General features: G+C 47.6%; 3 protein-coding genes across 6 annotated transcripts in view; 1 reads left to right on the top strand and 2 right to left on the bottom strand.

Moving 5' to 3' along the window:
* Window positions 1-1170: 1170 nt before the first annotated feature.
* Window positions 1171-7263, bottom strand: LOC111843087 (uncharacterized). 2 transcript variants are annotated; one of them, XM_023810315.2, is made up of 5 exons: window positions 7009-7263; window positions 6062-6187; window positions 3820-3900; window positions 2884-3060; window positions 1171-2752 (listed from the first exon to the last, which is right to left on the bottom strand). In XM_023810315.2, the coding sequence occupies exons 1-5, from the start codon at window positions 7112-7114 to the stop codon at window positions 2619-2621; spliced, it is 624 nt and encodes a 207-aa protein (XP_023666083.2). In that variant the 5' UTR covers window positions 7115-7263; the 3' UTR covers window positions 1171-2618. The 2 variants fall into 2 exon arrangements, with proteins under 2 accessions (XP_023666083.2, XP_023666084.2); XM_023810316.2 differs by having other exon boundaries at window positions 6062-6184; window positions 7009-7260.
* Window positions 7264-10967: 3704 nt separating this feature from the next.
* Window positions 10968-23707, bottom strand: znf277 (zinc finger protein 277). 2 transcript variants are annotated; one of them, XM_023810313.1, is made up of 12 exons: window positions 23623-23707; window positions 21537-21744; window positions 20026-20114; window positions 18878-18960; window positions 15312-15403; window positions 14590-14700; window positions 13183-13315; window positions 12210-12277; window positions 12029-12125; window positions 11780-11822; window positions 11456-11630; window positions 10968-11356 (listed from the first exon to the last, which is right to left on the bottom strand). In XM_023810313.1, the coding sequence occupies exons 1-12, from the start codon at window positions 23654-23656 to the stop codon at window positions 11152-11154; spliced, it is 1338 nt and encodes a 445-aa protein (XP_023666081.1). In that variant the 5' UTR covers window positions 23657-23707; the 3' UTR covers window positions 10968-11151. The 2 variants fall into 2 exon arrangements, with proteins under 2 accessions (XP_023666081.1, XP_023666082.1); XM_023810314.1 differs by having other exon boundaries at window positions 21537-21741; window positions 23623-23686.
* A 106-nt stretch (window positions 23708-23813) lies between these two features.
* LOC111843085 (dedicator of cytokinesis protein 4) overlaps window positions 23814-24416 on the top strand; it is a 71421-nt gene continuing 70818 nt past the window's right edge. For both annotated transcript variants that reach the window (XM_072710076.1, XM_072710075.1), the window contains exon 1: window positions 23814-24014. In XM_072710076.1, the coding sequence (XP_072566177.1) occupies window positions 23978-24014 (37 nt within the window). In that variant the 5' untranslated portion in view covers window positions 23814-23977. The remainder of the gene's footprint in view (window positions 24015-24416) is intronic.

Here is a 24416-nt window from a genome sequence, read left to right as displayed (position 1 = left end):
CTTAGACGAGGCGTATTGCTCTTGCGTTGTTTTGTACATTCCTGTTGTAAGCTAACGGTATTGCAAAGACAATGCACAATACTCATAGCAGGCCGGGTACTACATTCTAAAACTCTAGTGCAGCAAATCGTGTAATATACTGTAAGGTCAATGTACCGACTATATCGCTGACCATATGACCACGAGAATTGCTTAGTCCAGCGATCATTCATTCAGCCTGCACATTATGTCCCCTCTGCTCTAAGACTCGGGGGCTGTGTCCAAATTCAGGAGCTGTATCCTTCTAAGGCTGCATTGGAAGACGGCTGTCTTGTGATAAGGTCATCCCGTTTCGAAGGCTCCTTCAATTGCAGCCTAAAAACGTATTATTCTTCTGCCGAGATCCCAAGATTCATTGCACGTACCTTCGAAGGACGCAGCCTGCGAAGGCTGCATAGAGCGCGTCCTTCAAAGGAAGCGGCCCCCGATTTCAGACACAGCCAGCGTGTTCCTCAATACCAAGAACGCAAAGATCGTACTTGCCATCCTAGCAAAAGCAGTCTTGCTAACTTACCTTCCAAGAACAAACTTGGGGTGCAGTGAATCATGGGACTGGTCTCGTTTGGCAAGGATGCAACTGATGTATATTTGATATTTGGGGCGAGGCAAGAACAACATCCAGGGATGTTTACTATCCTCTATACTTCTTTTCATAGTATTGGAACTAGTCTTCGGCAGTCTGTAATCTGTGAAACACTCAGCCCCAATTAGAGGGCGGACCAATGTATTATTAACAGTTTTCTTGGGCTTGGTCAAGGGTCTTATCTTAAGACCAACATCAGACTAGTATTTTTTCTGCCTTGCAGTCCTGATCTAGACCTCAGGTGTGTTGGTGTTATTCTGGGTCTTGAATATCCTGGCATAAACTCCGCTATGACAGTGATCTCTTCAGTTAGAAATATATATTAAATATATATAATATATATTTTTGCTTTGGGTACAACTAGATCTAGACATCAGAGGTCTGATTTTACAGATTTCTTAAATTTTTTAAATACGATTTACAGTTTTAATTAAGACAAGCTTCACCTGTTCATATCACTGGCTGTTTATATCCATGGGCTGGCAGTGGGTTGCTCTAGTCACCACAGAGAAACAATGGCAGGTTAACACAACGCTGCTGACTCACTCTGTAAGTAGACCCCACACATTTAATGAAACACACAAAATATACAGTTACTGTTCAACAAAATAATGTTTTTTTTCATTTACGTATCTTGTTTTCTAGAAATATACTGCAGACATTCCGCGGCAGTCAGGTCCTTTGTCAGAATGGATGACTGTCAGAATGGGATAAACCACACTGGCTTATAGGTACGAGAATGTGACTGGGAGATGTTGTGAGACTGGGAGGTGTGTGTGAGACTGGGAGATGTGTGTGAGACTGGGAGATGTGTGTAAGATTGGGAGATGTTGTGAGACTGGGAGGTGTGCGTGAGACTGAGAGGTGTGTGTGAGACTAGGAGATGTGTGTAAGATTGGGAGATGTTGTGAGACTGGGAGATGTGTGTGAGACAGAGATGTGTGTAAGATTGGGAGATGTTGTGAGAGTGGGAGATGTTGTGAGACTGGGAGGTGTGTGTAAGATTGGGAGATGTTGTGAGACTGGGAGGTGTGTGTAAGATTGGGAGATGTTGTCAAACTGGGAGGTGTGTGTGAGACTGGGAGATGTGTGTGAGACAGAGATGTGTGTAAGATTGGGAGATGTTGTGAGACTGGGAGGTGTGTGTGAGACTGGGGGGTGTGCGTGAGACAGAGATGTGTGTAAGATTGGGAGATGTTGTGAGAGTGGGAGGTGTGTGTGAGACTGGGAGATGTGTGTGAGACTGGGAGGTGTGTGTAAGACTGGGAGATGTTGTGAGACTGGGAGGTGTGTGTAAGATTGGGAGATGTTGTGAGACTGGGAGGTGTGTGTAAGATTGGGAGATGTTGTGAGACTGGGAGGTGTGTGTGAGACTGGGAGGTGTGTGTAAGATTGGGAGATGTTGTCAAACTGGGAGGTGTGTGTGAGACTGGGAGATGTGTGTGAGACAGAGATGTGTGTAAGATTGGGAGATGTTGTGAGACTGGGAGGTGTGTGTGAGACTGGGAGATGTGTGTGAGACTGGGAGGTGTGTGTAAGACTGGGAGATGTTGTGAGACTGGGAGGTGTGTGTAAGATTGGGAGATGTTGTGAGACTGGGAGGTGTGTGTAAGATTGGGAGATGTTGTGAGACTGGGAGGTGTGTGTGAGACTGGGATGGTCGCACTGCACACTCCTTTCCCGCAGTGTGTAATAAGCAGTGTACATAGCTCTACTGAGTGTAAGTCCTGCCACCTGAAATTTATTTTTCAATACATCTATTTCATTCCTTTTTTTGTTAAAAAAAAAATCACATTTCCTGTAAGTCTCTACTTAAAATATGGTGTATCCTCAACAACCTGACTACCCTCCATATGCAGGGCCATTTACTGTGCTGAATAAGCAGAACTCCAATCGCTATCCTGTGCTGAAATCACGCTCATCTGGATGAGCATCCGCTCTGTGAAATGGCCACAGGGCACCACCTTCTCCACCGGGGGGCGCCCCACCTTTTCTCTCACTTGGCGGTACCCTCAGAGATGGAGATATCCAGGTTCTTCTCCAGCAGGGCCTTCCAGCGCCTGAGCTCCAGCAGATGCCTCTCCTCCACGCCGCTTCCCCTGAGCTCCCCCAGCACCGCCGAGTTTCGCGCTGTCAATCACGTGACAATGGAGGTGTAGTTAGGGTCTCCTGGAATAGTCTGGAAAACTTTGGATTTCATGAACTGAAAGCAGGTCAGTTAATTACTGAGCAGAAGGCAGGAGGGAAGGTGGCGCAGTTACCTATTAAGTAAATCGCACAGAAAGACAAGAGAAGACCAATCAGCAACATGGCGGCGAGTAAGAGCCAGGCTCCGCGGACCGGTGCCTGGTGGACAGGCCACGAAGACGGGCGCTCCTCATCCTCACCTCCCACCAGGGCGTCTGGTCTCAGGAGATGCAGGAGAGAGGCCAGGATCCCTGCAGATCATGGGTCAGTTCTGTCATAGGGCTCAGCTCCATTCTGTGAAAAATTCTCTGGGTTTTTGTTTTCTGAAGTTAATTTACTTTTTTTTTTTTTTTTTTTTACATTTTCCAACTTCCTATCCAGGATTTCTGATCTTATTTAGAGGGATAAATTACAAGCTCACCACAGCCCTGTGCTGGAAAAGCCGTCATGTAAAATAGGTGTATGGATGGATGGACAGTTTATTTTTTGTAGTTTCTTACATTATATTTATGTTTGTCTTCCTGCAAACATGCAGTTCAACATTAATTTAGCTTCTCCTAGTTTACACTTATAATATCTGTGTTACTGTAACCCAGCGTGGTACTGAAACACAATTTACACGGGCATCTGGCCCCAGGCATCCTGGTGCTGGGGGTGGTCACTCCATCAATCGGGGGGTGTGGTCTCCGTGAGGGCGGGGCTTTGATGTTACAGTCAAACTAGGTCAATGGCTCTGGTGCTATGACCTGAATCCACAGTTTGCTTTTTAATCTTTAAAGAAGCATATAGATGACCTGCTTCTGAACACGTTATTTATATAACGCTGCATGTGGAAGTTGGGAGCTGGATTCTATTCTTTAAACATTCATGTCAAAAGGCTGAAGGTTGCGCTGAGGGCCTGAGTTGAGGTCCTGCAGGGGATCCCTTCACTGCGCTGACGAGCTGAGTCTGCAGTAGCCGTCAGTTGGATTTCGGAGGACGGGGGAGGGGGTGGGGCCCTGCACACTCACCTGGAGTGGGGGGCCCTAGGCCATCACTCACTGCTTCCTCTAGCCTTTGGGGGGGCCCTTTCGGGCAAGTCGGGGGTGGAACTGAGACAAAAGAGGAGAACGATGTCAACCTGGTGCTCATCAGAACCACGTGTCATCTGAGAGCTGTTTATATGGGCAGCAGGAGTCGACGCTGATGTCATCTAATCATTGGATGGATGGATGGATGGATGGGTGGATAGATGGATTGATAGATGGATGGATATATTATACCTCTGAAATAAACAGTATTGCATAGTGGGTTGTACAGTAAATGAATGAGTGTTCTGTGAATGTGCCAGTGTGCCAGGTCCATTCAGATATTTGGTCACCCCCTCCCCCCCCTCACCATATGGGGAGTCATTGTAGAGTCTAATGGTGGAAAGTAGGAATGACCTTATGAAGTGTGTGTAGCTGAAAGTGCTCCTTTGTTTAATCAAGATGCCCAAATAAACCTGGCAGCCATGAGGGGGTCAAGAAAGGGGGGTTGGAAGGTGTCAGAGTGTCACACTTTCGTGCCGTCCAGATTGCAAATGGGTCAGATAAACACTAACGGCCCCCTGCCATAGTCGCTGGCTGTCACGTGAGCCAACTGTCACGTAAGCCAACTGTCACGCGTGTTAATGGCTGTCACACACGGGGTGGCCGCCAAGCGTGACCTGACTGTCACACCTCCTCCGGGTGTCACACATAGACCGGCTGCCACACATGAGCCATGTGTGGGCGAAAATTCCCTTGGCGACCCCACCCTGGGTGCGACGGGCACACACGTAGACGACTACGTTTCAGGTCCTTAAAGACACCACTTGGTTGCTATGGTAATGACTGAGCCATTGAGTCGTGGAGATTAAAATCCCTGTCGGTGTTTATTTACGTCGGTGCTGTCAGTGGTCGTTCAGGGCTGTGAGGCTGTTACAATGGGCTGTAACTCTCCGGAATCCAGCCCCCATCAAAGTGATATTCCTATTTTTAATCATGCCGGGACATGCGATGGGTCAGGGAGGGTCATCACAGAAATAGGGCGTGATGTGTCTTATTTCAAGGTGATTTTTCAGTTAATAAGCAAATGCTACTTCTGTACACCCTGATGCTCAGCAAAGTCATCATGTGATCAGTTTAAACATAGTCCCTGTCACATCTATGTCACATATATTGTAGAGCAGATCAAAGCATCTGGCATTTTTATAGCTTCTGACAGCTTCTGCAGACCTGTGACAATCTGCTCAGGGGGTCATTGTCCATGGGCCTATTATCGTCACCTCCCGTACGTCGACGTGAGCTGTAGCCCTTAACCAACCTGCATAAAAAAACACGCAAAGTGTGTCAACTCTCAAATACCACAGTCGCGTGCTGTGCATACAGTCATAGCAAAGCGCTCCAAATATTAGCGGGAGGGCTTAGGAGGGCTCATTAAAACTTGTGAAGGTAACATTCTGAAGAGCAGTAAGTGTTTGATTAAGCTCCTGAGTACTTAAGACATTTCCATGGAAGAATTTTAATTAAACTAGACATGCTGCTACTTATGCTACTGCTATTTGCATAAATATTCCCAAGTCTTCCGTAATAAATACAAAATACAGGGAGAGCTTTCGTCTCTTGAATCATCAGATTTGTATATTTGCTGTTGTATCTCTTGCATACGTAAAATTGTTGCCTAGTGAAAACGTAAACCAGCAAAAGCTTCGTTAACGTCGTCCATCATTACGTGGCTTCGCTGGATTCGACGCACACGTTTCGGACCGTCGTAACCTACGCGAGATGTGTTATTCCACCGAAGCCAGCAGGTTCCCGTGAAAACTGCTGCGTGTACCCGTCCATGCCTGCTGGCTCGCACATTTATCCCGTCTCACGTCCCTGTCGTGAGAGCGGCGCGAGAAATGTGTGGGAGGAGCGAGTTGGGGCATGTGCCAGGCAGGTCGTCGGGCGTGTGCTCGCTCGTTGATGCCCAGGGGATTCAAGCCACTTTTAGGAGGCCCATTTCTTTTTGGTATTCATATACAGTATGTTAGGTCACATGACTTTGACCAACCAATCTGTTTGCCTGGATTTTCTGGAAACAGCTTGGGCAGGGAGATGAGAACATCTGGGAGTAGGTGTATTTTTTTTCTCGTTTTTCTGTGCTGTTAGTCTTTTTAAATCTGTCCAGAAGGTAGATCAGACAGTCCCAGCTGTAGGGTCCTTTGAAGTGACCTTAACGTGTTGCGGCCTGATCGGGAGGCCTCACCCGATAACAAATCCCTTCGGTCTGTGCAGACAGTCATCTTGTGCAGGTTGTTCAGCGACTCGGCTGAGTAGAGCTTTCCTTCCTGGTCAGGACTCCCCAGGTCCAGCGGTATCTCACTCATTACTGCTGGAAGCCAAAGGGGCTTTAAACACCGGCCAATGCCAAAAGAATCACAAGAAACCACAAAAAAAACCAGAGGTGGAAAGTTCAGGTCCAGAAAGTCCAAACCAAGATTTTGTTTCAACCAACCAGTTGAATATAAACAGTCACAGAGTCCTCAGTTGGTTGGTTGAAACAAAATCTTGGTCTGGATTTGTACTTTCTGGACCTGAACTTTCCACCTCTGAAGAAAATGCAGATCTGAGTAAGCATGGGTCCAGCAGAATAGAGCTGCCCCCAGCTGCTGTGAACCATCACAACCCTGCTGGCCAGAGAAATGACAGCTTTATTTACTGTTGCTTTTCTCTCTCTAACCCCTGCCTGGGTCTTTGCCTCCTGTAACTCAGTTGTGAAGACCAGTTCATCCAACTTAAAATGAAGGCAGAGTTATTATCTGCTGCTGGAATTCACAGCTTAAAAACTGACCCAAGACCAGCTGCGGTTTCTGATGCAATGTGTTTGGCTGAGAATGACTATCAGCCGTGACGGGCTTACTAGCGCTGAACACAAAGCGCAGGCTGACTGGCAGACAGCCTTGTTTGGAAGGTACAAAATGGACAATGACGACTGAAACTTGTTATTCACTTGTGAGTCCCCTGGCTGCTTAACATTTAACACAAATCGCTTCTTTGGAAATATCTGGCCATGAAGAATAACATGAAAAGCTTCTTTTAGTCATTTATAAACCAGAATTCATCCTGCAAAATCTTAAAATTAGGGTAAAATCTATGCTTCTGATGCTGTGTGGTAAAGCCTGTGACCGGTATCAGATTTTCCATACTACTTACCTAAGTTCTGCGTGAACATTCCTCCTGTCCCTCCATGGACCGCTGATGACGGTTCACAAAGGTTCACAAGTCTTCTGCGTTCAAGGTCAATTAACCACGAAAGCATGGCGAGTTGAACAGAGTGAACACCCTGGCGCAACAGCGCTTTGGTGCTGTGATCCCCTTAACTCCCCTAAGTTTGGACTAAGACAGGGACCGGATCGGGTTTCTGCAAGCTACACTAGGGATCAGAGGGCTGTCCTCTGTTGCAATGTTGGCATCCCCAGATTTTAGTGATGCAGAATGTCACCTGAGGGGCTATTTTGTGTGACATGGATTTCTTCACTTAGGTCACATGATGCACGTCCACCAATGTCAGCAGCCATGCACGGAAAAGTGGGGAAGGAACGCAGGACATGATAAACAAAACAATTTGTGTTTGGTGACAGTGTGACATTCCTGGATAAGGAGATCTTTTGTGACTGACTGCAACCGAGGCAAAATCAGGAGGCTAGGGATTGGGTGTCTTCAGCGGGAGCTGCTGCCTACTTCAGACGCTTTACACCTGTCCTCAGAATCCAGAGAAGCTTCAGGGGTGGTTTAAAGCTCAGCAGATAGATGCTTTTGTCTCAGGAACTGAATTAACTCTATGGATTTTAAAACGATTTCCTGTGAACTTTTTAACCTTTTTTTTTAAATCCTGTAAATGGCCCTTATCTCAGTGACATTCACGGTCATTGTGGTACTATCAGGGATACAAAGATATGCTAATGACACATCCAACACTAACACTCCAATAACTGTAACTGTTCAATAACACTAACACTCCAATAACACCAACAGTCCAATAACAGCAACACATCAATAACACTAACACTCTAATAACACTAACTCTTCAATAACACTAACACTCTAATAACACTAACTCTTCAATAACACTAACACTCTAATAACACTAACACTCTAATAACACTAACTCTTCAATAACACTAATACTCTAATAACACTAACTCTTCAATAACACTAACACTCTAATAACACTAGATGCTTCACAGTAGTTCAACACTCAGGTATGATACCTGGGCCTCATAATCTTTATTTCTATAAGGCAGTGGTGTACTACCCATTTTTAAGGTTACCGGTTCTAATTGAGTAAGGAGTGCCAGACGGGGACCCTGTGCTGTGACCCCAAGCTCGCTCTCCTGTATATTGGTCTAGTGAAGAGCAAGATAGGAGGAATAAAGTACCTCTATTGTATTGTATTGTATTGTATTGTATTGTATTCTATTCTAAATAATGACACTTCATTTCCTGTGTGCTGGCACAACTGAGATTACTGAGCCCTAAAATGAGAGGATATTTTAAAAATCACCACTAACTTATGCTTCACTCAGTCTTCCATTACAGCTGGCTTTGCAGTCCGTGAAAAAATGTAATTTTTCATTCCTGTTCATGCATTACATGGAGCTTAATGACTATGCTAGTCTAAAATATGCAATGTGTGTTTAAGCATACTGCCATTCAGTCATACATACATGTTTCCTGTAGCAGACTGCAGAGAATTCCTGAAAATGGTACCTGAGACAGTCACTGAAACCGCTGAAGTCATCAGACAGTCCCAAGGCTGCATCTTTTGAGGAACTCTCAGCAGCTTGGAGCATCTTCTGAGAGGTGTTCAGACGACGAGGAGTGGGTTGGGCCTGTTACCGCAGCAACCTTAAAGACCTCCTGAATGAACAGGCGTAATTATACAGTTGATGGTGGCAGTGTCTTTCTGTGTTATTCATGCCAATTGGTCCTTTGATTAAATGTACAGTGCTTCAAGTTTGAAAAGTGGTCAAGGACTCTTACGGTCACTGTAATTGTCTTCCACATTCACACATTACAACTGTATATTACCTTACCCATTGCTTAGTCAAATGATATGGGACTTAAGTTTGTTTTTTCATGTTTCTGAACACTTGTACCCAGACAAATGCAGATTAAAAAGGCTGATTATGATGAAACCCATCTTGATCTCACACATAGACTAATCACAGATCAAATCCATTGTCCATAGCAAATCCACTAATCACAATCAAACCCACCCCATTCTCACACAGAATAATCACTAACACACACTGTCTGCTCACATCCCACCCTCACAGATAGATTAATCACAAACCCACCAAATTCTTACACATTGACTAGTCACAATAAAACCCACTCCATTCTCACACATAGACTAATCACAATCAACCCCACCCTGTTCTCACACATCAACTAATCACAATCAAACCCACTCCACCTGCACACATTGATTAATCACATTCAAATCCACTGCTCTCACACATACACTAATCACAATCAAACCCACCCAACTCACACATATTGACTAATCACAATCAAACCCACCCCATTCCCACACAGACTAATCACATTCACACTCACACATCTCATTCCCTGACACAGACACTAATAACATTCAAACTCATCCTCATTTTTCATAAATACATGAACACTTATGTCTAAGGATACCTTTAGTATTGTCTTAATTAAACATTTATAAAGACCAACCAAAAATATTATATAAAAAACAAGGAATGAAATCTATTTTCCCAGCTGCCACTACACACAATCAGGGGGGGGTCTGACTCATCCCAGGTTAGATAAAAGTTTACGTCAAGAATTGTGTCTCCATTCATCTGAGAACAGCATGATTAATACTAGGCGTTTCAAGTTACTGGCTAAAATATATGCACAGCCAGCGTGGGCTGGAATTGCCTGGCAGTTAGCAGCAGGAAAAGTTTAGTGATCATGCTGTTTAATATCTCAGTAAATTCAGTAGCTTTTTAGAGGAAGTTCTTGAAGGTCGGATAAAACCATGGACATCGCAGCAAAGGTATGGGGTATCAGAACAGCAAATGCTGCAATAATGAGTATTGCTGGTAAACGGTTTATTGAGTGGAACATTATACAGGACTGTGGAAAAGTCTTTGGCAGTCAATAGAAAACAATGTTTAAATGATCTTCATGTTGGTGTTAAACTATAGCTGGGAAAATGTGTTAGCTTAGCCATTCTAACACCTCTAATAAAGTCTCCTAACGTCAGCATTTGCAGCAAGCATCCAAATACAAATATATTTTTTGACTTGACCACTAGCCCACCTTGTATAGCGAATCAATATCTCCGTTTATTCAGTATGGGGTCACAGAGATGGGGGACCCCAAGAACACAGGGGTACGTAGATAGAATGCCAATCCATTGCAGGGTGTGTTATTATATACATCCACAGATTTATGGGCATTGAAGGCGAGAGCCTTTTGCAGAGAAAGATTCCTTATAGGAAAGTCTGCTAAAAACAGATCCTTTAGAAGCATCATCTGACTCTCAGATTCGCCAGGGACGATGTGCGGACAGCACAGTGCCTGACCATGAAAAAAAGACAGAGAATTGCAATGGAGCATTTTTACATAATATTATCTTGCAAACAATAACTAGATACTGTTTACAAGAGGGCCCATGTTTGGACCAATTTAAGCTGCATGCATCCTCTGTGAAGTCTTGCTCATTAGGCCTACCAACCCCCCCCCCTCCCCCCCCATGCCGCTAGACATGTCTGACAGGAGTCTTTAATTAACACGGAACTTGGCTTTACAGCTTGCTCTCTAAGCCCTGGTCCAGATCGGTTGATCCCAGCCGATGGCTGATTTGCCCCCATTAACGTCATTCTCCGATTGCTGTAAAATGGGCGCCACCTCCCTGAGCATAATAGAGGAGGAGCACAAACTGAGGCTTGTTTGCTCATTGTATGCACCGAGTGTGAAAAGCAGGGCAGATATGAGATGGTGCTTTCATGTCCCGAATTGCACACTGTTGTTTTGCCTTGCGGTGGTCTGTCTTGTCCACCATGTAGCTCATTACCTGCTCCTCCTCAAATCACAGCACACAAACCAAACATTTCTGTCATCCTCTGATCACAGTGACAGACTTCTGCCTGAACTGTTTTAACTCAGTTTTATTTATTTACGTCACTTCCTGAATAAAGTCCAAACGATATTAAGTTCAATGAGACATTTTAGATGAAGCCAATTTTGGCTGCTTCTGCTTTCCAGCTATGACTGTCCCAAAGAGTCCTGCCCCGTGGGCTTTCAAAGGAGAAGTCGCAGGCCAGTGGCCCTAAATCACACGGCCCCGGGGCCCATAGGGGGGCTGTCCCTGTCCTCCAGCAGGTGACCGAGCACGCTGTTCTGCCTGAGTGCTTCCAGGGTGGATACGTCCTCTGAGATCACGGGAACGTCCGCGCCCCAGCCGGCGGGGTCCGACTCGCCGTCGCTGTCAGACAGGGCGCACAGCAGTCCGTCGTTTTCGTAAGTGGGAAAGTAGTACCTAGAAGAAGAGTCGGGTTCGAGAGGGAGAGAAGGGCTGGTGTGAACAGCGGCGTCACACTTTAGTAACGTGAAGTAAAAGAGATGGAAGTATGTTTACTGAGGCTGGTCCCAGGTGGACTGCGGAGGCAACGCCATCGCATGGGCAGCGTCCCGCATGTGTTGCACAACTGCCTCCCTGCTGTCGAACTTCTCCTGGCAGCCATAGCAACGGCACTGGTGAACCTCCCGTCTTATGAAGTTCACCAGTTTCACTTGCTGGTAAAATTTCAGGTCTATAACACGACACACACGAAAGACAACCTCAGATACGCTGATAGGTGCCACATAGTGTTGATTACAAACCCCTGCAACCACATATAAAATGACAAAATTGATAGCTCTCCTATCAAAAGAGTATGCATGATGTTTGAGCCCTACTTACTGAATTCTGCTTTTAATTTATGAAGATCAAATCCGTGTCTGTCCTGAAAAAAAAACCACAAAACACACACATACGCACACAGCACAATCAATGCTTCATGAAAAAGTATTAGTGTTGTAAGTCTTTTTCTGCAATGTGTAAAAATACTAGGAACTTCCTTATATCGATAAAAGAAGATCCTAACTTTCAGAAATGAACACAGGCACCCAAAGGTGAACCAGGTCAGTTTAGGCCAGCAAGGAACCAAACCTGCATGTGAGTGTAGATCTGGTCCATGGTTTCTGATTGGTGCTCACAGAACAGACAGACAGCATACAGGGGGCGGGCCTGCCAGTCTGACCAATCACTAGAGAGAATAAAAATCACATGTAACCACTGCGTTCTAGAGTGCAGATTTTCAGGAGCTTAAGATCTTCCCATACAGACTTACTCATCCCTGTCCTCCATCATCTCACGATCGTCCTCTGATTGAACCTCTTCCCAAGTCTTTCCCAGTTCCTGATTAATAAAAATGCAATTTGAAAAATATCACTTGCATCTAAAACGTGACTAATGGATTAGCTTGTATAGTTAAGATCCTTGCACATTTACTCAATTTGTTTCAACTAAAAAAATAAAAGGACCTCACTTGGGTCTTTCCAGTATCCCTCCACACCTCTGGATCACCCATGACCTTGCAAATCTTTGAACCAATGCCAATATTATTCATAAACTGTCGGACACTCAACACGCTCAAACAAATCATTCCGAGACTGTCAACGCAAGGAAGAGTCGTTCCAACTCTGAAACGGCGTTGACGGCACACCCTGAGCACGGGCTTTGAACCGCGCCCCTGCAGCCAGCGACGCCCCGGTCTGTCGTCCGCATCCCAGGTGAACGACCCGGCCGCACGACTCTGATATAATGACCTCCATGCTGCCACAGCGACATTACAGAAAGTGATCGTGTGCATCCAGCAGCACGCAATAACTGCATAAACCCACAAACACGCCACACCGTGACGGTGAGGTGCTGTAGCTCACACCGTGACGGTGAGGTGGGCACCGTCAACTAGGCCGCATCTCCAGGGAAAAATAATATAAACGCCAATTGCACACTGAGCTTCTCCTTTGTAGGGTTCTGCCTGTGCTGGGAAGGTCCACACCGACGGTGTGTGTGGCTCATTAACTCATCTCTGTCCCACCAATACATCATCCCAGGGGCACAAGAGGAGTCATAATTTATACAGATGGGCCGTCCCTATTGTTAGCCAATGATATGTTTCTAATCGGTGAGTGACAGAGGAGGATGCACTCCATGGGCCAATCAGCTTTCAGCTGGGGGGCGGTCCCTGTGGCTCCGCCCCCCCCCCCCCTCCCCCCAACCATTTTTCGCTGTTAGTGGTTGCATGCGCAGGGCTGTACCAAGTAGTTGATGACGTAGAAGCGGTCATACTCCTTGTTGCTGGAGTTGATCTTACGGTGCAGCTTCTTGCGCATATGGTCCTTCAGTGTGTTTTTGTCCCTGAAGGTTTTCTCGCAGTACAAGCACCGCAAGCTGTAGAAGGAATAAAAAAAAAAAACCACAGATCTACAGAGACGGTCTAAAAATAAAACGACAGAATCATCAGCAACAAACTGTGATGGGGAGAGACAGGGGTGCTCAGAGCTGCTAGTGAGGGGACGCGCCAGCAGGGGGAGCCCTGGAGCACAGGAGCGAGAATGCTGCAGGGAACTGGGGAGGTGATTCGGATTCGTGACAGCTGATGGAGGGACGTCCGTGACAAACGCGACAGACAGTATTCAGGTTGAGAGACAATGGATCCCAAGTGAAGAGCAGCCACACCGTATAACATACACCAACAGCGTTTATAAAAAAAAATAAAACAAATAAAAATACATTCTTTGCTCCATTAGCCAATAACAACATGGCGGAAAAACAGTTCTGCTGCCAAGCGGAGAAAGTGAAGCAGCATTAAAGGCCGTAGCAGCAGCCAGCTTCCTCCTCCAGCAGGTCGTAAGGGAAACACGAGGGTGGTGTTCTTCAAGGCCTCTTCCATCCTAGCCCTGGCAGGGGGGGTAGCAATAGGAGCTGCCTTCTGTGTGCATCACATCCTGACGAGAGGTCGGAGGACAGCTGGCCACCCGCTCAGGCCGTGCCACGCGAACGCTGAGAGGGGCCGACACGACCGCTAATGGGGAACCAAGGAGCGGTGAGCCGGGCTGGCTCACAGAGAACCCCCCCGCGGGCGTGGACTCTCCTGCCCGCAGGCTCATGCTGCAGATCGGCCCACTCGGAGCAGGTTTGTCATGTTCCTGGCTGTGTGGCCCCTGTCGTAGTCCTACACAGACTCTGTCATCAGACCCCGACACTGCTGCCTCCCACACCCAGTCCTCTGCGGTTACAGGCCCCGTTCAATGCGAATATAAACCTTTGCTTTCTCTGCACTACTGTAGCAATAGCATCACACAATCAAGACAATTTACTGATCAATAAAATTGCAGAAAATAAAAACTATTCGGGGGTGGGGGGGGCATTTGTTCTGTCACTGTTACGACAATTTCCCTTGGGATAAAAAAAAAGAGAAGATTTATCATTATTTTTTAACTTACATCAGTGAAGAGTGAGGATGGAGGAAAATTCATCTCGAGTTTGAGGCACATACCCAAACTGGAGTTTGCTGTTTCTGGGATCTCACTCAACAAATCACCTCGGGGCCCCCTGCCCCAAAACGACCCTAGTGCAGTGACTGTCTGCGGTCACTAGGGGGCCCCCAACCCCTGGGGCCCCGCACAAACGTGTGGTTTCAGCACTGCCGCCGCTGCACATACCTATCGAGCTTCGCCTGCAGCGTGTCCAGGAACTCGTCGCAGTGCACGATGTTGTCCGGCAGGCCCACGTTGAAGCCGTGCTCCTTCACCATGTGGTTCAGAAGCAAAGACCTGGAAAGAAGGAGGAAATGGTGCCATTGCAAATGATGCAAATGATGCAATATATATATATATATATAGCATCTTACTCAGGACACTAATTGTTGGACTATTTATAAATATTATTTTTTATTTAATAATTTTTATTCTATTGTGTTGTTTAACAATATTACTACGTGTGAACCTTGCACTAGGGGAGACTGCTACCCGATTTCGTTGTGCAAGCACACCATAAAAAGTAAGCTGACTGTGACTTGACACTACCATAAAGTCACGAGTCTCCGAAATGAACACTGAAAGGAATTTCGTGAATTCAGCTTTGGTAGTGTTTGGTAGTGCCCTGCTGTGGATATACTGTATGTAAGCCCAGGGGGAGTTTTCAGGAAAACCCCCATGTTTGTACACCAGCAGGCCCTGACATAACTGCTGTGTGCAGCACGTGGATGTCAGATCACTGGCGGAAACCCTCCTCAGCATCTACCTACATGTGGGTCACGCCTTTGTCCCACGGGTCTTCGGTTTCCCTACTCCCTCGAACCGTAATACCAATTTCCCACCAATTTCTAATATACTCCACACTTGCTTCCTGGGAGACAGACATGGCACTTCCTGCAAGCCCTCACCTGTTTCCCGTGAACTGCTCGGGACAGAACATGCACGTGCGCTGAAAGGTGTGGTCATCTCTCTCCCTTTGCTGCTGTTCCAGAATCTGCTCCTGCGAGCACACGGAAAGAAAGACGTCGCGTGCTTGAGTGCCTTGTTCTAGGTCCGCCTGCTGTCCACCATTCGCCTGCTTGCCTCCTTCAGGAAGCGGCCTCGGGTTCACACGCACAAAATGACGACCGGCTTTACTTTCCAAAAATACAAAATGTATGGGGGCTTAGCACTCTGCGGGAATGCTCTTGGCTGGTATGCAAAGGAATCGACCTTTAGAAAGCTGTGTGTGGCTCAGTGGGTTAGAACACTATCCCTGTGATCAGAAGGTCACAGGTTCAAATCCCAGACCTGGCAGACTAATTTCACTCTTGGGCCCCTGACCAAACCCCTTAAGCTCCCACTTGCTGCAGGGACTGTCTTTCTCGCAAAAAAAAAAGGATGTTGCTTCGTATAAAAACATCTGCTAAACGAATGCACAGAAAGCTCAGCTAGGAAGTAAAACCAGCCAGCCCGTATTATTAGAATCCTGCTTAGCAATCACATTCGGTCATAACCATGTGATGGGGGGGGGAAGAAGGCGCTCCATCGAAGTCAGTTTCAAAAACGCATGTTCACTAAGACGATTGAGGAAACTGGGGAATTTCCGTAACCTTTGTATCAATGTTTTCTTTATCAAACTTCTCCATTCGTCACACACAACTCGTGAGCAAGACGGCCGTTTAGGTAAAGAGAGGCAGTGAACTGGACCGACGCTGTTGCCAAAGAGAACCGAAAATCAAAATAAAACACTGTGGCTTTATCTAAAGCCCTTATAATGTGGAAGTCTTATGTAATCTCTGCTGTAAGAGATGGGCAATGTAGGTTGCCTGGCAACGCATTTTCTCCTTAAAGGTTTTTTTTTTTTCCTTCCTAGATATGTCACATGACGTCAATCACAGCCAGAATTGCTTGATACTCATCCAAGAAGAACATTATTATTTTTTTTTTATGTCTATTACCTTTTTTATGCTGAAGCTGTGTTGGGGAGAAAAAAAACACACTTCCTAAAATTTATGAAATAGACAGTGTTGGTTAGAAATCTGCTGACTGAGACGCAGGTGTGCCTATGAGTAAGTGAATATTCAGGCATACTTCTCTTATCGTAAGTGTGAATCTGCAGATGGCACTTGATGCCCCCCCCAGGAATGTCTGTGTGTGTGGGGTAGGGTGGGGGGGGGGGCTTTGGCATAGCTGAGGCTTTGTACTGAATGCTAACCGCGTTCGTTGCATGCGGAGCGGCAACACTGACGACTAAATATGTAATGTGAAGAAATGGCCACCTACGAAGGGTGACAGACACGCAGGAAAGGGGGTGGGGGTGTGTGTATTGGCTGTGAAGCCAGCTGCACCTGCAGCCCACCACATGCCCCCCCCCTTATGCACTTCAAACCCGGGCTCACCTGCAGCACGCAGACGCCTCATCGCTCGCCACTGTATGAAACAAGCTGACTGCACTGCGTGTATGAGTCCACTGTCTGGGGTATTCTTAGTGCTGGGGGGGGGGGGGGGGCAGCGTGTCCACAGCAATGAAGGGATGTAATTGATTCCCCCCCAGCTTAAAACAGGTGTCTATTATAGAAAGGGAGGGGGGCTCTGTTACTTCCTGTACATTAACACAAGAAATACAAACTCTTCAAGATTTGCTACATTTAAAATGGTGCTTTTAAGGGTCATTGAAAAATCAGGAAGTACATGTGAGACAAGAGAGAGAGAAGGAGATAGAGATAAAGATAGACAGAGATAGAAAGAGAGAGAGGGAGAGAGAGAGAGAGATCCCTCTGAACAGTGTTTAAATGAAGCTGGCAGCTCAACACAGAGTCAGTGCTGAATTAGTACCTCTGTGCGCTTGACAGAGTGTTTACAGACTCGGCCAACAGGAACACTGCTCTGTTTGTAATTGAAAAAGAAAATGGGGATCGGGGGCGGTGGGTGGGGGGGTGGGGGGGGAGCACAGAGCTCCTTCCTCCTGCCGGCCCCTGGACTGAGACGGAGCAGGCACAGAAGGCTGTGTGGCACGATGAGCCTGCTGTTATTTAATCGGACAGGCTCGCTGAACATATAGGCGTCTAGTTGACTCCAGAACCAACGAGGACCCAAAGGAGGGAGAAGGGGCTCGATGATGAGACACGGGATGCGGAGGCGTCACACAGCACACATTCTGGAGCAACCCTTTCACGTTTATCCAAACGCAAATCTTAGTTACAGGACGTGGCCGCCCACGGCCTTCCGGCGGGCCACAGTCCGTAAGAAGCCCCCTAAAATGCAGGTCGCTGCCTCTGACATCCCTTGTTTGGTGTTTTTGTTTTGCTGCAGTTCTCGGCCGGATCTCTCTGTTCCCACACAACTGCGGTAGGAAACGAATGTGTAGAATGAGCAGCCCGGTCTCCAGGGGGCTTCCTGCGCTCACCCATAATGCCGTTTGCTTTCCTTAGCGGGTCTTTTTTTTACAACACCAGCATGGTATCAGAACGGACTTCCTCTCACAGCAGGTCCCTTCGAGGGGTACGAGGCGTGCAGGTGGTCCGATATAGGATGCCCTTCTGCTTTTAAGTGCTAAAAAAAGACACATTGATATCTGAGAGGGCTTTCTTCTACGGCCAGACCACGCAGATCACCACCTCAAGCCCGAGCTTTCACAGTAAATGCGCCAAGAGGCGGCTCGTTCGTCCCCAGACAGTTTTCATGAGGAAGTTCTGCCTGAAGTGGTTTTGGGAGCACATGGACTCTAGTGGACTTCCTGGTTGAGTTTTTGGTCATGTGACCATCCGGGACACGGGGTCAGGAATGATGGCAGGGGGAGAGTAGCGACATCGCAGGAGACAAGCGAAGTGCATGCAGTCTGTAGAGGTGCAGTTAAACAGGCTGACATTAACCCCTTCCTCCTAAAAAACCACAGGTCTTCTTAACCAGAATCCAGAAAACTTGCTTTTTTCCATCAAGGTTATTTACCCATAAGGACAGGACCTGTGTGACTGGTCACCCTCACTGCTTGTTAAGGGTACAATATCTCCCTTCGCCTGGGGCAAACTAGCAGTTAGTCTGCACCCTACTCCCATAACCAGCTCAGAGGACAGGCAGGGGATTCACACACCGGGAGCGGACAGACTGGGTGGGGGGCGGGGGGGGTCACCGTTCGCTGTGACGACTGACTTCCTGTCATGCTGGCGCACAGTAGCACGAGGGCCCAACTGGTTTAAATGCAGCGAAGAGCTGACTCAAAAGTACTGATTTTTCTGTTGGACTATAGGAGGAAATGGAAGCATCTAGAAGAAAACCTCACACGATCTCGGGGAGAACAGAGCAGGGATCGAACCCGTGGCCCTGGGGGAGTGTGACTGTAGCCAAAGAGGGGTATCGCCTCAGTTTTTTTATTGTCAAAAGGCACAGGGGTGTCGCAGGCGTCCCATCATGGTGGAATCTGCCCCGTCCCCTGACAAACCCTGGGGTGCACCTACACAGGATCTCCACCAGAGGCGCTGTTCGGAGAACTCACCAGTCGCTCCTGCTGAAGCTGCTCCCTCAGGACGCGGTCTTCCGGAAGGGAGTCACACAGCAGGAAGTACTTCTCTTGCTTCTCTGAAATGACAAGTTGGCGGAGGCTCAGACAGGCCGCGGGGGAAGGCTCCGGCGACTGCGGGCGGAGCGCGTATCCGGCGGTTTGAAGTCCATCGCATATTAACTCTCATTTCCCTTTAATACCAAACAGATGCCAGTAAAGGTGTCTGTGGCGTCTCGCCTCTGCGGACCCCAGGGACTGGTTTGCGGAGGAAAGGCGCTTTGCACCTCCTCGCCCCCTGATGGACAGAGGAGCCGCAGGCTTCTTTCTGCGGGTCCCATCGCATTTTGCCGATTCCACCACTTCAGTTCCAGGTCTAGTTCTGTGTGTCCCCATGAAACCACATTACACCAGGGGTGTATAAAGGGGCACTGGCTCTAGCTGAAAGCTGACCGGCCCTCACAGTGCCCCCTCCCCCATCACTGACCAATTCATTGGCTAATGATAAGGCTGGCCCCTCCGGATGAGTTATGTCCCCATTAGCACCCGCTGAGGTGGCTGGGGCGCCGGTCGTTTCCATGGCAGCGGAGACAAGCTGCCCGACTCCTTCAGAACTCTGCTGGTCTGCTACAGATCAACCTGATCGGGCCTTTCGTCTAAACTACATCTGGCAAAGACTATGTGTGCAATATAGGCAGAGACTGTGGCAAAGTGTAAAGTGGGACTAACAGGAAGTCCCCACAGCGACCTAAGCACTGTAAGTGTAGCCCATTGTGAGTCACCCCCCCGCCCCCCCCAAAAATAAACTGGTTTCCTGGAAGAAGGACTTATATAGACCTGCACTGCATCAAAACCTTTATTCCGGATGCTCATCCTCCATCTCATGCTTTGTTTGTTCTATTCACCACCACCCCCCCCCCCCACCCCCAACCCCCTCCCTCCACCAACATGGTCTCATCTCTGCTCGGACCCGTGGAGACTGGCTTGTCATAGGAAGTGGGTGACATCACACCCAGTGCGTGCCTTCGATCACACTGCACCTTGCAGAGTGAGAGAAAAAAAAAAAAAAAAGTGGGCACAAGGTAAACGGATGGGATGGGGGGGTGAGATCTGGGCCCTCAGAGACACGTCAACGCGGCACTTACCGGCAGGTCCGTGGGAGTTGGTCTGGATAACGCTGCAGAAGTCAGTGATGGGCAGCTCGCTGAATCTTCTCCTCCAGTACAAGATATACCTGCACCAAACAGGGGGCACATACGCACACCCAGTTACTCACATCCGTATGGCTTGGGAATCTCCTGGGGGGGGCCCTTGGCGGGGAGGGAGGAGCCTCGTTCTCTGGGTCCCTCAGGTAATATTCTGCCCGCTGACATACAAGGTGTCCTTCACTCATTCAGAACCTCAACATCTATTCATTCTTAACCGAGGTCATCGAGACGAATGCAGCTTTATGGGAAAGCGATCCTGGCCAACAATGGTGACCTTCGGGCGTCTGGGGGGGGGGGGGTTTATTCAGGACTGGGGAGTGATCGCGGGGCGACGGGGTGTCATTGCGGCCTCGGGGAGCACACTGTCCCCAAGCGGACATGGCGGCCCGGCTAATGACTCCCACTCCCCCGGGTGACATCAGCTCTACAGCAAATATTCCACATTGTTTCTTTATGGAATTATCTAGAAAGACGACATCGTCCCTGTCGCTATTCCCCAGGGTGGGCGGGACGCCGTGTCGCCCCGGAAACCAGGAAACGGGATGGTAATGGATAGTCACTGATGCGGAACTCCCTCCATCCGCCGATCAGTGAGGCAGACTCACGCCGCACATCTCTGCCTGTCTCATTACCCTGCAGCTGCGGGGTGGGGGGGGGGTATTCAGCCGCTCTTTTTCTTAGACCAGGGGTGGCCAATCTAATCCAGAAAGGCCCATAGTGTGTGCGGGTTTTTGCTGCAACTCCCTAATTAGATTACTAATTAGAGGACTGATTGGCTGAAGGGTCCTCACACCCGGGTTTGAACAGCTGACCTGCAGGTTATCCCAAAAACCTGCATACACACCGGCCCTTTGCGGATAAGATTGGCCACCACTGTCTTAGACTTTCTAAGGGACTGTGTGTGAGGGGCCCTGCAGTGTACATAAAGAATGAGCACACAGATACATATAGGTACTCCTACAGCATATATACCCATATAGGGGGGTGACATGAGGCTCAGCAGGATGGAACGTGGTGCCTTTGACTGGAAGATCGTTGGTTCAAATCCCAGGGTCGGCATTTTAGATACGGTTATATAAAATAAAATATACACATTGTATGGTGATGAGGAAACTGCGTGCACTCAGCTGAGCCCACCTAGTTCCTCAACCCCCCCGCCCCAGACATGGTGGGGGTTGCCATTGCGTTGTGATTTAGTGAAACCTTCAGAATTTCTCTCAATGCCGACATGTCGGCGCATTTAAACAGAGCGCGTGGGAATGCGTGGGAGGGCGCCTTTTTGGCACGTGGTGACGATCACTCCCCTTTGCCCGCTCTGAGCTGGGCTTCTAAGCAGGCTCAAAGGTTCTGAGAGAGCAGGCAGAAGAACGTTCTGGAAAACCCCTCGGCAGCCCGCAGAGCCTAAGAGGAACTTCTCCCGCTCTCATGTGTCAGAGCTGTGAGGGTACCTCGGAAAATCGGCCACCAGCCTGACGTCGGCGATGACCAACTTGTGTTCCAGCAGCATGTGCTTCAGGAGCGACTCCTTCTCCCAGAGGGGGGGAGGGTCGGGACACAAGGCGCAGGGGATGGTGGCGGCGGTCACACCCGCAATGGGGACACTGCTGTCGGGGCCCTCCGGGAAGGACAAGGGCTCCAGGATGCAATCCTGCCCTTCTGGGGAGAGGAGGGAAGTGGCACAGTGGCATGAGACCTAAGGACTGTGGCCTGTGTGGATCTCATAAGGTGAATGGTGTAAGTTTGGGCAGGTATCTCGGTTCAAGATTCAACATTCAAGATCTTTATGGGCCGTGTGCAACAGATGCATTGAAATACTTGCTCATTCAGCCACACTTGCTTACAAAATGACCAATAGCAGTGCAAGACAATACAAGACAGAACAAATAGTCCAAAACAGTACAAAACGGTGCAAAAAATACACAACAGGGGGATAAAATGATTGATAAAGTGACTGAAAAAGTGCAGTAACAGTGCAGGTGCCATCGATGCGACTGTTACGGCAAATGCAGTTCATAACCTGCTCTGCTTCAAAATGGCCAATGCTGCCGTTCTTGCATTTCAAGCAGTGGTTCCAAACACAAGCCCCTGAAGGAGCCACTGTCCTGTGGTCTGATTCACCCACGCTGCTACCGCTCAGCTACGGCTGTAGTCCACCCCCCCCCAACCACCCAACCCCACCACCCCCCCACTTGGTAGGACCTGCTTCTGTCTCACAGAAACCTCTTCCTGGCTGTGGTTCGACACACCAAAACAGCAGGCGTTCTGTGGCAAATGGGTGCATCTGCTACTCGATGCCTGCATGCGAGCAAAAAGATGAGCTGGTGCATTTAAGGACTGGTTAGACTGAAATAATGTTCGAATATCCATCCATCCATCCATCCTGGGCGGGGTCACGGGGGGCCTGGAGCCAGTCCCAGGCAGCATAAAGCACAAGGCTGGGATACACCCTGCATAGGGTGCTCCTCCATCACAGGACACATAGACAATAAGACACTAAAAGCAATTTGGAGGTGCAGAATATCATATCTCAGAATGCATCCCGACTGTGGGAGGAACCCCACATGAAAAAGGAGAACTCTGCAGACACCAGAGTTGGGGTGGGACTTGAACCCACAACCTGGAGGCTGTATCCAAGCAGCTTCAGTAAATATCAAACACTGAAACTGGATGGAGGCATAGATCTTTAAAGGAGGTTTTAATTTGGCAGTGCCTAGTTTGATCACCTTTGCTTACATGTGTTTCATTGGGTTTTTGGTTCTATGCCTGTAATTGAATCGTCCTTAACAATGCCCTTACGGCTCCAGCGATGTTGGCCGACCGTGCTATCTATCCCCAAGCCTTCCATACTTAAATATAATATAATATATATTCTCAGTATACCATTCAGTTCAGACTGTATCCTCTATTCAGATCCCGATATTCAGAAGCAAGACCTTTTTATCAGAACCCGGCAAATCAGCTTTGGCCATGAGGAAAGACTTAAACCGGTTAAAACATCAGACCTGGGACTCATGGGGTGACACTTTGAATACTGAAAGTTCTGGTTTAATGCGTCACTTTAACTCGTAAATTAAAACTGGCCTGTTCGCGTTTCTGAGCACAATTTCATTAACTATACGATCATCCATAAAAATCCGAGCTGCCATGCTTTTGAACAGTTTACTAGAACAATATCATACCAATGAAGTCAGTAAACTTATGCTGTCTTAGCTCAAATTCGCAGGTGATTAGGAAACGGCTGACGGTTAGCTACATAACACTGTTAGCATAAACTTAGTCAGCTACACCCAATTTCTGTTTTTATTTCTCCTTCATAATTTTATATCAGAATTAAACCCTCTAAGTAAAAATGCGGAGCACAAGAACACAACCAATATATTGTTAAACGCACGGGTTGTCAAGTTCAGCTATCCGAAATAGCTGGTTAGAACTCTATTACTAGAGTAAGATTTGTAAAATCCCTTTAAGACTAACTTCGACAGCTAACTTTCAACAGTTCGTATACTTATGAAAAGTAACTTAAATACTACACACCCCTCATTGCCTTCCCATCGCTGCAGGCAGCCATGCTCTCATCCAGCGATCACGTGGGACCACATTAAAACAGCAATTGGCCAATCACGTATGTCACCCACGTCAACATAGGCAGGCGGGCTTATGGGACATGAGGTTCTGAAAGTGCTGGTGACGTAATTTGCTTTTGACTACATATCCCAGGATGCAGAATTCGGCAGGAGCAGCGCTCGGCCGCTGTTTTCTCATCCAGAACAATGAATCCGTGGACAGTGCTTGGGGCTCGCTAGGATGCGTTGTGTTGCACGCAGTTTTTAATGTCGCGGCGCTGCTTTTGCATTTCTTTTAAATGCGCCAAACGTGCAAATCGTAAAATATGTGGATGCCTACAGAACACGAGAAATACGGCGTCGGTAAGTGCATTTTGGACATTTTGCTGATTTTTTTTTTTTTTAATGGAAATCGAGTTTCAAGATAGGTGATGCATAGACTCGGAGCTGTAATAAGAAATAACGGATACACGGCAATAGTGCAAACAAAGTAAAACAATATATCAAGCTGGGCAAGTAGCAAGCTTTTAAGATTTTCTCATGGTTAAATATTTTATTGGTGCATTTTTAACTTTCGTATTTATGATTATACGTTAATTTTGTGTAATAGTTTTTCTCCTGGTTGGGTACACTACAGTGTGTCAAGGTGCATTGTTGAGGGGGTCTGGTCTATATTGTGGCAGTATTAATGAACGCAGATGGACATTTGCGTCTGTTGACAAATATACTTTTTAAATTAACAAATGAACCGTCCTTTTTCTTCAA

The sequence above is a fragment of the Paramormyrops kingsleyae genome, chromosome 3 (genome assembly GCF_048594095.1).
Source record: "Paramormyrops kingsleyae isolate MSU_618 chromosome 3, PKINGS_0.4, whole genome shotgun sequence".
Classification (NCBI taxonomy): Eukaryota; Metazoa; Chordata; class Actinopteri; order Osteoglossiformes; family Mormyridae; genus Paramormyrops; species Paramormyrops kingsleyae.
Note: the sequence above shows the minus strand (reverse complement) of the source record. Positions and strands in the feature narration are given on the sequence as shown.